At 40.3% G+C, this 14,444-nt stretch overlaps 1 protein-coding gene across 1 annotated transcript in view; it reads right to left on the bottom strand.

The window, feature by feature from the left end:
* Window positions 1–4,210: 4,210 nt before the first annotated feature.
* LOC308298832 (AP2-associated protein kinase 1-like) overlaps window positions 4,211–14,444 on the bottom strand; it is a gene marked incomplete at its 5' end in the record, with an annotated part of 39,575 nt that continues 29,341 nt past the window's right edge. Inside the window, one exon of the mRNA XM_080742515.1 lies at window positions 4,211–5,996. Within this exon, the coding sequence (XP_080598641.1) occupies window positions 5,287–5,996 (710 nt within the window). The 3' untranslated portion in view covers window positions 4,211–5,286. The remainder of the gene's footprint in view (window positions 5,997–14,444) is intronic.

The following is a 14,444-nucleotide window of genomic DNA, read 5'->3' as shown; positions in this document are numbered from 1 at the left end:
TTATGTGACAGATGGAGACCAAATCAAAATCCTGTGGGCAGTGAGCTCATAGAGGCGTGTGTGAAAAATGCCAGAACCAGTGGCAGCAGGGTTGGTGGCAGACAACTAAACCAATAAAAATAAAACCCAGCCGTGATGCCATGGTTTTCTGAAATGCAGTTCTACTGAGCAGAGGAGTGATGGGAGTCAAGAAGACCAAGGCATTCTATTTGTGTTTTATTGCAAAATGCCGGGTTCCCAGGAGATATTCTTACAGTATTTATGTTTTTAAGAATAAGAGTAATAAAGCGACACTTGAAGATCTGTCAGGAAACTCTTATGTCAGCTAGTAATGTATTGTATGGAGATGGCAATACAGTGTTATAGTGGTATGTTACTACTCTTGGGGATGCTCCCTGCCGCAGCAATACAGTATACAGGGTTCCCACACATTTTTACCAATTAATTTCCAAAACCTTTCCAGAATATTTAACCCAATTTCCAGGACTATATAACAATAATTCAGCTCAATAACAGGTCGCTTACTCCTATGCGCAATGCCCAAAGACAGGTAGTGTATGGCAGTGGTTCTCAACCTTTTCAGGCCGTGACCCCAGAAATAATCATGTTTTAACCCCGACGAGCACTAAGAGTTGAGGAATTTTGTATAAAACGGTTCGCGTTGTGAGCATGTAGATCGGCTATTTTCACAATTTCTGCCTCTAATATTTGACAATGTGGCCCATGTTTAATTTGTCATTTCAGAGGTATTATCAAAATCAATAACCAAAGACAATGAATGCATAGCTATTTTTTCCAGTACCTTCCAGGACCCTTGATAAATTCCAAAACTTTTCCAGAACTGGAAAAAACATTTTTCTAATTTTCAAAATATTTCCAGGAATTTCATGACCGTGGGAACCCTGAGTATACTGTAACAACAAAAGAGCCTAAACCCTACACTGGGCATACAGTTACAAGTAAAACACCAGTGTGCATATAGAGCAGGACCACAGCAAGTGGAAGCTGGGGTGCAGGTTTTGCAGAGTAGCAACAGCAGCATCAAGTTATACATACAGTAGGTATCCCCATAGTGAGTGTGAAAGCATCTAAATAGACAGCCCAATAAGCGCAGAGAAATATGTGATGGGAGTGATGCCCTCGCTAGTGCCCTAACTAACAGAACTAGAGTTCCTGGGACAGCCATGGTTTTCATCCAAAAACGACCCATTTGATATATTAGTATATGAAATCCAGTTACGAAAAGAGGATTAGCCTACTGCATCTGAACTAACACAAATTATATTATGCAAGATAAATGTCCTCATTCTGGTCCATTAATAGATGATTAAATTCTAGATTCTATTTCTAACATCTTAAAAGTCCTCATCATATTCAGAAAACTTCCCCTTCCCCTCCCCGAATTGTGTTATTCCTATGATAATACAGAAGTTTCACAAGGATATGGGCTAGTTTTCTGTTTCACAGTTGATCACAGTGAAATAAACTGCAGTCTCCAGTTCATTTTCAGTTTAAGAACTTAAGGTGTTAACACATCTGGTGCCAACCCTGAGTTTCCCGAGTTTGAAAAGGTACCACCCCTTTTTTTTTTGACCTCCAGAAATGTATTAGGCATGATCACGATCGCGAAATTGCATGTTTAACCCCCATACCAACCCATTCTTTCAAACATGGCAGCCATGTTAGTTTACATCTGAAGAAAACATAATGGCTGATAAATCATGAATGCCTGAACGGATTTCCAAGCAGATTGTTTTGTTTGAAAGCTGTGAACAGTGTGCACACACGTGGTGCATCATCTAGGCATGGGCGTGCACGATCCGTGCACTATAAATTACATGGAAGTCTATGGAGACCATGGCATCGCGGGACATTGAAGAGAAAAAATCACTGCAACTTATAACCACTTAAATTATTTGAAATTGCAAAATATGTAAATCCTATTTTGGTAAATGGTGCATAAATGGCAAATTTATATAGCGCCTTTATACAAAACGCTTTACAATGTGCATTTACATTCACCCAATCACACGCACATTCACACAACCCGGTAGCAGATGCAAGGCACCAACCTGCTCATCGGGAGCGGTTATGGGTTCAGTGTCTTGCTCAAGGACACTTTGACGGTAACACAGGGGGAGCCATCGATTCCCAAGATGCCACTCTACCTCCTCGTGATCTACTGCTGCCCTGAGGTGGATTTGAATAATTAAAAGAACAATAATCCAATTATGTGTATCCCGTCCTCCCCTCCCCTTTACACATGGGGCCCATGTGTAAAGGGATCCAAAAACAATATTCAGTACGCATTACGAGGTGGATCGTAAAACTATTACAAAACTATTACAATCAATCAAAGTGTACATCATGAATGAAATAGAGCCAATTTATTTATTTGTTCTCATGTGAAGGGACTTTATTGAGCTCATATAAGGTGGTATCGCACATCTGGTAGTAAAAGAAAGTTACAACTGGAGGTTATGGCTGAAATGTGATATTTAGTCTGTACTGCTACTGCTAGTTCAGACAGTGGCTATGGGGTAAGACGAACAACTGGGCTTGTTGGCCCTACAGTATATTAAATATTTATTAAAAAAAATAGTATAACTACTGTATGACTTTAAAATGTGTACACCACATGGATTTCTTATTTACCTAGACATAGCCTATAGTTTATGAGAAGTCTAGATAGATAGATAGATATTTGGTATGACAATACACAATCCTGATATTACACGATAATGATCTACCATAACAGTTTACAGTATGTTTTTGCACTTTAATCTAATAGTAATAAAGCATTTTCTACTTGTTCCATCATACAGTATGGTGTAAACATGGGGCAAATACACTGACTGAAAATACACAGGTTGTTCAAAACTATTGAATTATATTTGAGTTGAAACTGTAGCCCTGTCTGCTCAACAACAGATGTTTGTTCTTTGCATTGAGATCTCATGAGGATTGACAATCAGTCTGATATCAGGCAAAACATCCAACTCAAAATATTGCGTTTACAAAAAGCTGTGGAAGGAATTATCTTCCAGTATTCACTAAACTAGTAAGACGCCTCAGGGCGACATGCGCCAATTCTTGGCTATCTGGCCATGATGTAGCCTACTGTATATCGGACCAGTTACCCAATCTCAACAGTGCCTGTTGAGATTGGCAGAACATGGCCATATATGGGCATTACCAAATATGGGCATTCCCAGATATGCCCTTAATATTGATGACATCGGGACGGGGATCTCCATATATGGGCATAGAATGGACAAGGACGTCATTAATTTGCAAGTGTGATCTGGGAATGCCCTTAATATTGATGACACTGGGACAGGGATCTCCATATATGGGCATAAAACGGACAAGGATGTCGTTAATTTGCAAGTGTGATCTGGGAATGCCCATATATGGGCATGTTCTGACATCACATTGTCGACTATATATGGGCATAAAATATACCGTATGGGCATAAAAGGGACATGAAGCCAGAGCGTGATGTCAGAGTAGCAAACCCATTCTGTTAAGAGTGGTTCCCCTGACATCACAGTGACATCAGAGCATGATGTCAGAGTGATGTCACAGTGACAAGGAAACCAATAGACTGTAAAAATGTGTACTGACGGACGGACTGACTGACACAGACAGACAGACGGAGACATTTCTCATGGTATACTGCGACCTTCAGTCGCAATAATTGCTGAACACTATTTGTAACGACGGCAACAGAGATAGCATTCTAAAACGATGAAACCACTCATCAAGACCATCTTTAATGCCCTTCCATGATCATGAATAGCATGTCTCCTTATAAAGTGCCATAATGGTGCACTAATGCAGGGGTCTTCAAAGTTTTCAGGCCAAGGACCCCTTAGCTGAGAGAGAGATGAAGCAGGGACCCCCACTACATATTGCATAAATGTGTGATGCAGATTTTCCTCGATTTTCATAGATAGATTCATGTTGTTGTTTAACAGCATTGTCATCAGTCTATGTTGGATTTGTGTTTTTAGTTAACTTGACCTTTCACTCTGTACTTGGTCTGCTCTTTTTTTTACCTCTACACCAAACCTATGCCGAAAATAGCCGATCTACAAGCTCTCAACGCCTCGCAGCGCGAGGCGTTGAGAGCTTGTAGATCTGCTATTTTTGGCTAAAGTTCTCCTCAGAATAGGGATGCAAGGGTTCAAGTTGTTAATTTAAAAGAATGATCCTATGACAAAGATTTGGCGGCCCCCCCGTAGTAACTCTGGGGACCCCCTAGGGGTCCCGGACCCCCTGTTGAAGACCCCTGCACTAATGTGTTTAGTCTGAACGCGAGTCAGACAGCTGAGGTAGAACAAGTTCATTACACAAGTTAATAGTTAATACTGCATATGCTTAAAGAGAATAAGACAACTAGCCTATAATACTGGACTCCCCAGAAGTAAACCTGCAAAATAATGATTTTTGTTTCATTGGAATCTGATGTGGAACCGTCCTGGGGATTGTGGGTGGGGGGAGGGGGGATAGGGGTTGGGGCTTTTCACTCTCTTAATAATGTACATTGATATCTACTGATGATGTATCCACTGTTTGAGATTGTCTACCCGCCTCTGGGTTATTGCTATTTGAAAATATAATAAAAAGATTTGAAAAGAAAGAAGAGTGTCTACTCTAAGTTGGGTATCAAACATCTCTTTTTTACAGAATATGAGCAATTTTGAAGTGGAAATTGGGACGCAGTTAATTATCCCTTATTTAAGTACACAGCAAAATCCTCCATGTTAACCTCACGTGTCCATTTGGTTACATTTGCAAACTTGCAGAGTTTGCAAATGTAACCAGTAATGTAATCAGGAACACACTGATTTGGATGATTAAATGTTTAGGACGGGAAGGGAAACGCATCCGTGTCACTCTAGATTTTAACCACTGTAACCATTATTTTATGCTTTAATAAAAAAATTAAAAATAGCAGATATACAAGCTCACAGCACGGCACCGAGTGTCGCGCTGCGAGCTTGTAAATCTACCATTTTTGAAAAATCGTGAAAATGTGAGCAAATGAATATATAGGCCTATACTATATTTTTAAAGCAAACCTTTGTAAATCTTTGCCTCTGGGGGGCTCCCTGGAACAAAATATTTTGAGATGAGGGTCCGCGGTCAAATACATATAATTCTAGGGGTTCTTGACATTAAAATGTTTGAGCACCACTGATATAGAAAAACTTTGGGATTTTCAGAAAAACTTTGGGATTAAGAAGACATTTTTAGGTATTTTTAAGGCCTAAATGGGTTTTAAGGCTTGCTTCGAGAGCATCTTGGTTGAAAGGGTGCCCCAGTGAAGGGATCTACCAGCGCTCCTCCCCCTATGGTCCAGGAGTGCAGAGGTCCTACTGCCACGGACCCGATGGCTGCCTGCTGTCCCACACTGGAGACCACGCGGTGCGCGGCCACCGGCTGCTGGAGAAGAGGCGTTTCTGGGTATTGCAAATACGCGGCTGGGGCCTGACTGGTGCCACGCTGAGAGGTAGCAAGAGCCAACATGGAATGAGGGAGGCTTCTTTCACCAGGATGACTCTGGCACGGGGACTGGGTGTTGTGTGTAGACTGCGACAGGTGAGCATCTGCAACACTGGCTATGGCAGACGCCAGTCTCCTCCCAAATGGCGCCTGAAGGAAAACATCTACTGGCTCGTTGGGTTTATGGGAGACTGGGGAGCTGGCGACCACTTTCCTATGGTTGCCTTTACCTGACACTTTGAAAGGAGCCAGCTGGAAGACATCAGAGATGACTTGGTTGTCTGTAGTGGGGTGTTGGGGCGTCTGTTCGGGTTTGAACGTCGTCGCTGGCATTGCATGAGAGCGTTGAGAGACCGTGCTCTCATCAGATGATACTCCACATTGGGCCTTGGTCCTTTGCTCACTCTTCTCTATAGCAGTCTGCATAGAAGTCATAGCCCCGGCTGCAGGAACGCTACTACAACTATTAGGCTCCATCTGCAGTTCTGTATGGAAAAAGACATAATAATATAGATATTATTAAAGATGATAATCAATAATCAATGCTGCCAGAACATTGCCAAAAATATTAACATTTTGGACTTCCCGCCTTAAATGTAGCATATATAAGATATTATATACCCATACAGTATCTATTCTACACACACACACACACACGCACACACTGTAGAGCAGATGTTATATTTTGACTGCAAGCATTTGACTGAAGCAAGCTTCCATTGTTGGCTTCATGTGGACGGTGGACCAACAGATGCTGATGACACACACACACACACACACACACACACACACACACACACACACACACACACACACACACACACACACACACACACACACACACACACACACACACACACACACACACACACACACACACACACACACACACACACACACACACACACACACAGGTATTTAAGGTATTTCAAGCAACATCAACAGTGGTGTGTCTAAACAGATCTGGGGAAATGTATTTACAGCATGCAGGCTTCATTCCACACAGCTCAACATGTCTGACATCCAGGTGCCCTCTTGAGGTGATCACGTGTTACAACATGTGCATTTCAAAGACTACAAACAGCACTTCACCATTTAACCACATCATCCCTCTTTTGGGCATGTTGTTAGAGGTGAACGTATTTAAAACCGTTCAAAAATAGCACAAATCTACTCATTCTCAATCTACAATGCTCATTGTTGACTGACACCGTCATATGACAAAGCATAAAATAGAGCTAGTTAAATTATCGCAATAGATTCCTTTCATACTTTAGAAGATTGCAGACATATGCCTGGGATGGAACAACTAGTCAGTGGTTCCCAAAACAGTGTGCCAAGGCACTGACACTGGTGTGCCGGTGAGACAAGGTCAGGTCTCAGGTGTGCCTCTGGGTTTTTGACAACCACATAATCTCTACCAGACAGAAGGCCGGGTATGGATATGATGTTCGCCCTTGTCTGTGTGTGTGTGTGTGTGTGTGTGTGTGTGTGTGTGTGTGTGTGTGTGTGTGTCTGTCTGTGTCTGTGTCTGTGTGTGTGTGTGTCTGTGATTCTAGATCTAGAGCTAATGTCGCAAACCGCTGGACTGATCACACATGTTGTGTGCACACTGCCAGTAGACCATGGAAGACACTCAAACCAACGTTTTTCAAATAGGCCTAATGGTGATGCTGTCAGCCTGTAACACTTTAACCGTTAGATTCTTTCGAGTTTGAGGGGCCTCTTTAGAGTGCATGCACACATCCAAAAGCATGTATACTTCTGCCCTTAGAGGTGCTACAAATGGCAAAAATATGCCAAAGTATGTCATAGTAAACGCCATTTGCCCTACAGCTTCCTCGGGTCCTGACAGCTGCAACCAACGATTTACACAACCTTGGGTAGGCCACCCAGCCTGGTAGAGATATGCACTCTGCATTTTATTTATTTATTATTACCATCAGTACTTTGTGGGCACTCATTCCCCAATACAGTGACATTTATGACCAGTCTGGTTTGATGTAATTTTTTGCCAAAGTCTTAAATAACAGTTTGTCAACTGCTATCATTTGGCATTAGTAACTACATGTTTACAGTGTCATAAGAGCAATAACACGTGTCATAGACGCTACTATACAGACTGACTGCAATAAAGCAGAAAGCCCGCAACACTCCAGATTAAATAAGTCTTTGTGGAGCACGGCTCAATAATGACATGTCCTTTTCACATAGTTTATTTACCTCTCATGGACAGAAACAAATTTGTTTCTGTCTGTCTGTGAGAGGTCAATAAACCATGTGAAGGACATTCATTGTGTGCTGGGTGTATTTCCTCACTGTTATGAATACATGTGTGCCTTGAGATTTTGACTTGCCCGTTGGTGTGCCCTGGGCACAAAAGTTTGAAAACCACTGGCCTAGATGACAGACAAAAGGGGAATGATGGGGCCAATGTCTGTTCCTATACCTGTTAGAATTACTGTTAAGTGCTTTCCATGTACAGTAGCCCCATCTGTGACCTCCCCCTTCGCTGTAGCTCTGGGATACACTGTATGTAACCTCGCCTACCAGGCTTTCTGGGGGAAAGCCTGGTGTTCGTTCACTACAGGCCGTTTGGTTTCCGCCTAGAGTGCGGAAACCACTAGAAGCGGCGTCGCTTTGATTTGGTTCCCCCCGTTTGTTTCCCCAATCCCTATTAAAATGCTCGAGTAGCCTAGTGTAGTCTTGCCAGTCGCTAAAAGTTGGACTAAAAGATGCATATACCAAACACATTTTTCAAAAGCAAAACTACTCTGCATCAAGGAGTTTATTAGGTAGGCCCTAAAAGTGTGTCCTTGAGCGCAGGGGAATATTTTGGGTTAAAATTGAATCCGGTTTGATCCGGCAAATTGTAGTCCTTTGAGTACTATAACATGACGTTTTGTGGTTTCCGCTCCAGACCGGTTACAAACCAGAAAAGTGAAGTGATCCCAGACTACACTGTATGTGACCGAGGTGGGGAGAATAATGGTATGTTTATGGCATGGCCACTCAGAGGCGAGCTGTCTGGAAGGCGTGTATACTTACAGCATCTGGCATTTGGCAAGACCCAAATTCAGAGTGGACATTTATTTTCAAATCTTTGCTTCTGGGGGTCCCTGGAACAAAATATTTTGAGATGGGGGTCCACAGCAAAATAAATTTCCTTGACATGACACAGAACCTTGGGACAGTGACCACAATCTGTTAGTGTGGTTGCTGTTCCGGGTCTTGTATGTGAGGTTGGTCAGACTTTGCCCCCATACATGGAGATCTGGGCTATTTGGCTAATACATTTGGATCTCCATACATGGAGATCTGGGCTATTTGGCTAATACATTTGGATCTCCATACATGGAGATCTGGGCTATTTGGCTAATACATTTGGATCTCCATACATGGAGATCTGGGCTATTTGGCTAATACATTTGGATCTCCATACATGGAGATCTGGGCTATTTGGCTAATACATTTGGATCTCCATACATGGAGATCTGGGCTATTTGGCTAATACATTTGGATCTCCATACATGGAGATCTGGGCTACCTTTTTTGGCTAATACATTTGGATCTCCATACATGGAGATCGCTGACGTCACGGACAGAACGGCCCATGATTGGTCTGTGCAATTTTTTTTGGCTAACACGAAGTGAAATGTAGGAGTGGGAGTTTTCACCGCTAAAAAAAGGAAGAACAGGCCTGTGTGTGTGTATGTCTGTGTGTGAACCATAATATCCTAATCGATGACAATGTGATATCTTTATCACTTTCCTACAAAAAAGGAAAAATGTGTGATAAAAAAGGAAAAATGTATGACAATTAATACTCACAGTGCGTTAACATTCACATTTGTATTTTATTTGCCATCCCTTTTTTTATTTTTTTATTCATCTCACAAAAATAGAAGGAGCACACAATATCACAGCTCGGACGCAGGTTTGGGTGCCATACTTTTTTCTTTTTCTCGAAACACATATCAGGTAATTGACAGCTTTTTACTATTGGCAGAACAATGGGGAAAATAAGGGACTTCTGTTTACACATAAGGACTATTCTACCTGCTCGGCATAACCTCCACAACAGCACATTTGTGCCTACAGGGTTTAAGCTTAAAGCCCAATTTCTACTTCTTTGTGCGACGGTATTGTATACCAAAAATAGACAATCTACAACCTCACAATGCGTTGACGCAATGTATTGCTGAGCTTGTAGATTGGCTATTTTCAGCAAGCATCACCGCCATACGGCGAAGTATTAAGGGTTTGCATAGGTTCAAACAGTAACTGCAAATGACTGGGCTGTACAGTGGAAAGGATTAGGAGGCAGAATAATGAGAACATAAGCCTTCCGTTGCACATACAGTTATCTACATACATAAGCCTGAGAAACAGTTGCTTTTGAAAATAACAATTCTAGCTTTTTGCATGCAGTTTAGATGTGCTGGAAATGTATATTGATTGTTTTTGAGTGAGATCTACCCCCCAATTAAAATATCCCCAAATTCAATTCATTAAAGAAAAACAAATGGGAACTACTGGTTATTGCCATCCATACAATTACAGTTTTCATTCCACGTGTGTGAGTAAAATAAAGTAAAGGCAAAGAAATCTGCGCTATTAACTATTTTATCATGGAATAGACAATGGGACCGCTGTAGTAAAACAGTTAATAACTTGTTAGTATAAAATGAACCTTAACATACAGTAGACCCTGTGGCAATTTTGCCTTATGGAAACAAAAAATAATTATTTAGTATGATTTATTATTTTTAATTCATTTTCCACTTCTGAAAAAGAGAACTGCACTCACATCCGACACAAAAACAGTCACATTTTTAAATTGTTATTTAGCACATCAAAATGTGAAAAAAGTTAGATTCGCTCAGAGCGGAGTTTACTTCCCAAAGCAACTGCAGATGGGGAAAACATTTTAAAAGAAAAAGGGTTAAAAAAGGGGGAAAAAAACATTGGATTTGATGCCTAGCAATCCTTGCTTTTAACTTTACAGCAGATCAGGCAGATATTTTTTCCTTCCTGCAGTGCGACTTAAGGCTGCAGTCCTATACTATATTATACATACTGTACGATATTATTGTAAATTGTTATTTCTTTACTCTCTGCTTCAGTGAGGGACCATTGTGAATGACTCCCCCTCTCTTGTAAGCAACGTTTTCAAAGGCAATGCTGCAGCTGAAGACGGTAACATGCCATATCAGAGACCCTCACAAGTTGTGTCAGTCAACATTACAAGTACAGTACACAAGTTGTCTGGCTCAGTCAACTTTAATATGACTTCAGTACACAGTAAAATCCTCAATGTTAATGTATCCAATGTAACTCTGCGAGTGTACAAATGGGACCAAATGGACCCATAAGGGTTCGTTCATACACCATCAGTTAGATTAACAGGATTTTACAATGTACACACTTCCAAACAACAGTAAGACTGGAGCTCTATAAAGCCAATATGTCAAATTCTCAGAGATTGTGATGCAACTTACTACCTGAGAGAATTTCGAGGGCCTGTGCTTTCAAAGAATGATTTGAATGACAACGTCACATTGTTGCCATACTTGCAGCAAAGGACAACACAAGTAGGATACTGTAAAACACATCCAACAACTCCGGCAATTACTCCATACATACTTATCATAACACTGTACACAAACACTCATTAACATAACATTCAACAACACTGTCATGCTTTTTGATATGGGTTCTGTGATCGCTAAAACCAGTAAAGGAAGGCATAGGCTTACAAAGAACAATTTCAGCAAAATGGTATAGTTTTGCCACTGTAGAACAATGACAAGGAAATAAAACAGGACTATTTCATCAGGCTGAGCTCCCCTTGCGTATAGTAAACGATCAAATGTTGTCGTTTCTATTACAAATTATAACTTTCTGCAATCTACATACAGTAGCTGTAAACCAACATGACATGGGCTCGTTTAATTTTCACAAAATAACTAGAGATAAAACACAAAACCAAGTCCAAAGAAGACTAGGATTGTCAACTGTATGCTTTGCTGTTCTGAGCTATTGAGATGATATGGGGGAAGAAAGAACTAATCTTAAACACACAGTTTCACAAGGAGGAATAAGATATATAGAATTCTTCAATATTCTTCAATGATAATATTATCATAGTTTTATTATAGACTAATATGTATTTCATACATTCATTCTCTAACACTCTATTTATATTAACATTTATTAACAGGAAACTATGAATTTATTTATACTATATATAGATAGATTTTTTTCATTTTCATCACTTTGCCCACAAGTAAACCTTCATGACAGACAAAACAGACTATGACTTTTATATGTACACAAGAATAACCAGTCATATGGTCAATGGATCAGAGCCTGCAGATACATATTTACATAATCTAAGAGTAAACAAATGACAGGAATGTAGGATGCACAATGTGGAATGAATGGCTGTGCAAGAAGGTGCATTCTAAAAAGGGATGAAAAGCGTTTTCTCTAAGATGAATTTAAGATGCTTCTATTATATTGTCTCTACCGATTTAGAAGAGCCAAAAAGGACGATGCCCTGATGGTCTATATACATATAGCCAGTGTTGGGCAGTAACCTAATATATTAGGGTAATATTACCACTTTTCCCAGTAACGTGTAGTGTAATGAATTTTGACAAGTAATTGTCAAGTTATATTATTACATTTTAAAGGAGAAATAAGTAAAAGAGTAACTTATTACACTTCCTGAGTAACATGCCCAACACAGTCATATAACAGATAATACATTGCAACATGTTCCTATTAGGCTGTTGGCTTATTCATAGTATTTCCATGACATTGCATGCATGTCCAACCAATATGGTGCATCGTTATAAACTCTACTAAATGACTGGTTGTCATTTAATAACAAAATTAGACAGATTAGACTTGCTTGTCTAACAATATTGGCTGTGTGCTGACATAATAGAAATTCAATTCAAGCTCCAATTTGCAGCGGCTAAAGGTAAATGTAATTGTAATGTTTGGGTCCAAATGATTTGATGAGTATTTGTTACGCTTTCTTTTTTTTAATTACCAAACGTTCCCCTCTTAAAGGGCAGGCAGGGTCTCTCAAACTATTTATACTTAGCTTATCCCTGCAACCTTTCAGGCAGAAGATGGTCTTGTCTTCTGTGTTAATCACTCATTTCCACTCTTAATAATGTCTGGTGGGAGTAGAGCCTGATTTATACTCAGTTGTGTGATGGCGTCTCGTATCAAAAATAGCTGATCTACAAGCTGACAATGTACTGCGCATCATAACCCATTGTGAGCTTGTAGATCAGCTAATGTCAGCACAGGACACCATTGTACGACAGGGTGTAAATTACGCCTAATGGGTAAAAGGAAACATGAGGCAGGTGGTGTTTTGTTTTTATGTTATCAATCTTTAACTGAACAACGGAATATTATTGTATATTTTTTCAGTCTTACTTATGGTATGATTAAGTTGTCTACGATATTTGATCCATCTTATTAAGTAAAGTCAATAACAATATAGAGTAAGATACAAACAGCAGCCCTGACAGACACAACATGTACACTGCCGTGCAAATTAAGCCAGTTGAAAAACATTTGTTTCAGTTGGAGACCAACATTTCTTTACTTTTCTATGGTTGAATGGTTCCAGGTTTTACCTAATTGCTGATGTGCAAATTATTCATAGAGAACCGATTATTATATTTTTCAAGCAAAAGGTGTGAAATGTATGTATACATGATAATATTACAACCACATCTAACTATGCCTAGCCTAGTACATCGCAACGGTGATATTCTTCAAGTTTGCGGTTAGCCACTACGCAATGATGATGATGATGAGACAACTGGATCGCAGCCTTGATTTAGAGAAGGTAATGCAATGGTTAATCTTAGTAAAGGATGATATTAGTGCATTTGGCCACACTTTTGCCATAGGAACAAACACTTTATGTACAGAGGTTTTAAAGAGAGGGTGTGAGCACGACGGGGTGGGATAGATGGGTGATGAAGAGAAGCCAGATGCAAGATTTGTAGAAAGGGTAGGAATGAAAAAAGCACTCGAGAGGATTGTGACAATTCTACTGCAGGAATTGGTATGAGGGTATTAGCCAGGGGTTGCAAGTAGGCCTGTCACAATTATTACATAATCGCCCGATCGCCCGATTACTATTGAATAATCATCAGAATCGTTTCCATTCATCTGTATAAATTATTATATGTTCACAAATAGAAATATCAGAACTACAACCTCACAACGCGATTTGACGCGTTGTGAGCTTGTTGGATCGCTATTTCTACCATTTTATATTTTACTTTCATAACATAATATAATATAATATAATGTACAATTATTAAATATATGGCTTGGTTTTGGCTATTCTTTGTATATTTAACATATTTGTCTTATCTGCCCTGTACAATCTAACTTTACAAAGACTAAAAGTCAAACTTTTTGTTCATACGTTCCAATGTTCATGGTCAACTAAAATGTGATGACGGTGACAGCCCTAGTTGCAAGGTTGCAAGGTCAGAGATAGTTATGAGAACAGTGTTGATTGCTGTTATGCTATGCCAGTCTCTAATCCAGTGTTACAGCTTCTATAGGGGGGCGTCTACAGGTCGATGAGCTGGTCCAGCAGCAGGGAACGGGCCAAGGTGGGCAGGCTGGACTCAGAGCCACCACTGTTACTGCGCGAGTGGCCTCCTGAAAGTGGCCGGGAACAGAAGGGAAGGCAGGGAGGGGCAGGAAAGATCCAGGCAAACAGAAAAGACGAAAAGCAAACGAGCAAAGAGTCACAACGAGCAACAGGGATCGAGGAGGTTGGGGTGGGGTGGAAGGAGGGAGATAGAGAGAGAGAAAGAAAGAGAGAGAAAGGAAAAGGCAAGAAATGTCTATTTACATCTAATGGCCTCAAACCTCACTTA

The sequence above is a fragment of the Nannobrachium achirus genome, assembly GCF_963921795.1.
Source record: "Nannobrachium achirus genome assembly, chromosome: 15".
NCBI classification, from domain to species: domain Eukaryota; kingdom Metazoa; phylum Chordata; class Actinopteri; order Myctophiformes; family Myctophidae; genus Nannobrachium; species Nannobrachium achirus.
Note: the sequence above shows the minus strand (reverse complement) of the source record. Positions and strands in the feature narration are given on the sequence as shown.